The sequence below is a fragment of the Ixodes scapularis genome, unplaced genomic scaffold (assembly GCF_016920785.2).
Source record: "Ixodes scapularis isolate PalLabHiFi unplaced genomic scaffold, ASM1692078v2 PGA_scaffold4__175_contigs__length_147842914, whole genome shotgun sequence".
Classification (NCBI taxonomy): domain Eukaryota; kingdom Metazoa; phylum Arthropoda; class Arachnida; order Ixodida; family Ixodidae; genus Ixodes; species Ixodes scapularis.
The window spans coordinates 126,841,931-126,844,302 of NW_024609879.1; the positions used below are offsets into that span (position 1 = coordinate 126,841,931).

Below are 2,372 nucleotides of genomic sequence, written 5' to 3' on the forward strand. Positions count from 1 at the left end.
GAAATGCTTTTCCGCCCTTAACAAATGTTTAAACAGTTGGCGACAGAGCAAAGCAATATTACATGACCTTCCTAACACCGAATCTAATGCTGAGGAAGTCGCACGTTTGAATCATGACGATCGGCCGTTGCGTCTGTTCTGCATACGAGCCAAAATGGCGGCGCCCACAACAATGTCGGGGAACGGAGTGCCGATACTCTAAGCGCAGCTTATTTAGTGGCTCTAGTCTGCAGGAGAAAGAGGTGTTGTGAAAGAATAAGCCCTAGAAGAAGACGACGCCGATTCACATCCACAGCGTGCTGTCACGCGAGACATTCTTCTATCTTGGGCAATGAAACCTCACTTCGCTCCTCTTTATTCGAGTCGACCAGAAACCATAACCAAACATCACGACTCCACGGTTGAAGCGCTGAGCGAAGACCGAATTCTTAACGATGACGGCCCCTTCCAGTGGATGGTGCTGGGCTGTTCCTGCCTCGTGACCGTGGTCAACGCGTGCCACGCATTCAGCCTTACGTTGGCAGCTTTCGTGATGAACCATTGGTGCCTACCTCCAGACGATATCGGCAATCTGACTCTGGATGAGTGGAAGTCTGCCTCTATCCCCATTGAAGAAGACGGGTCTTTCAGCCAGTGCACCATGCACGACCCCCAATCCTTACTTAAAAACGACTCGATAAAGAAGATCATTTCCTGCGCCGCCTGGTCTTTTAACTTGACGGAACACGGTGAGACCATCGTCAGCGAATGGAGCCTCGTCTGCGATCGCCGCTGGTTGATTCCTGTGGCCTCCTTAGTCTATTACAGCGGAACCATCATCGGCTTACCCATCATGGGGATGGTCTCCGACCGCATCGGGCGAAGACCTGTGGCTTGTGCATCTGTAGGAGTATTGATCATTACTGGATTTGCCTGTACGTTCTCCAAGTCGTTTCTCTTCTTTACGGTGGTCCGCTTCGCAGTATCGGTGAGCGCCGGCAGCCTGATGACGGTCCTTTTTGTGGTAATCTACGAGGTCTGTGCTCCCGCAAAGAGGGTGCTCTACGGCACCTTAACCTCAGCGTCGGCGTTTGTCGTGACTCCTTTCATCTTCATCGCGATGTCCATCCTCCAGCTAGACTGGATGGTCATCCACCTCGTGTTCATGGTGCCAACATCATTCACGGTTGCCACCTTCTACATAGTACAAGAGTCGCCGCGGTGGCTTCTCGCTACCTGGAAGCTGAAGGCAGCCGAGCGGGTGACTCTCCTGGCGGCAAAAGTCAACCGAACTTCTCTAGACACCGTTCGACATTCTTTCAACTCAGCCATCAGAAGGATCCGGGCCAGCGACTTCGAAGAAGAAGTGCCGCTTACCATCACCCTCTTGGGACTGCTCATTCGGTCGAAGCACAGAAAAAACGCCATGCTTCTGTTCTGCACGTGGATCACCGTCAACTTCGCCTACTCGGCGTTCGCATCGACAAAGAGAATACTCTCCTACCAGTGGGTGCCGCTCGTCAGCGTGGCTTCCACGGCACCTTTTCTTGCGGGCCTCTACGTCTGCCTTGAATATTACGGCAGGAAGAAGGTAACGTTTGTACTGACCATAGTAATCAGCATCGGGGCAACGGTCTTGATGTTCACGTACCACGAAGGCAACCCCACGCTGGTTTCCGCCGTCGTGATCGTGTTCCTTGAAATGTCGAGCATCGCGGCCTTCACGGCGCTGCTCCTCTTAACGCTGGAGCTGCTCCCGACGGTGTTTCGCAGCATCGGCGTCGCCACCTCCTTCGCCTGCGGGAGCCTCGGGACCGTCCTCGCCACGATGCTCAACGAGGTCGAGGCCACGACAGTCCCCGAGAATGTGCTCCTCGCGGTCATCGCCGTCTTGACGATGATCGGGGCTTTTACCATTCACTTTCTTCCGGACACGGGAGGCTCGATGCCCCTTACGAGTTCCAAGAAAGCCGCCGACGATGTAGATGCCAAATACGCACTCGCGGCTTCGTTGGAGCCGCATTCTACCGACCCAAGAAGAAGCGCGATGCTCGAGAAACACCATTCAAGGAGATCGATACCATCGCCCGGTTTAATCCTTCGGCCCTTTCAGCCGGTACCTCATAGCGCTCTGGACTCGTCTCAAGCGAAACATATCAGCTCCAAGCAAGAGGCACAGCAATAGTCTTCCGAAGCGAGGGCTGGTTGGGAAAACTTCTAAATTGTTAACTTTTATTTATGGCGAAGACAGGACAAAGCAGCGTGTGCCCAATTCAAAACGTCTATTTTCAAGCTCTTAATTGGCGACAGTATTGTTGCTGTTTTGTTTTTTCTGATAGTGCAGTGTCAGTTATTACAAAACGATGTACGCATGTCCATAGCAATGTCCTTCA

The 2,372-nt window shown here is 52.8% G+C and overlaps 1 protein-coding gene across 1 annotated transcript; it reads left to right on the forward strand.

Annotated features, from left to right (window-relative positions):
* The first annotated feature begins 331 nt into the window (after positions 1 to 331).
* On the forward strand, positions 332 to 2,164 carry LOC8033793 (beta-alanine transporter-like). Its single transcript, XM_002405899.3, has one exon. It carries the CDS (start codon positions 332 to 334, stop codon positions 2,162 to 2,164), a length of 1,833 nt encoding a protein of 610 aa, XP_002405943.3.
* Positions 2,165 to 2,372: the final 208 nt, after the last annotated feature.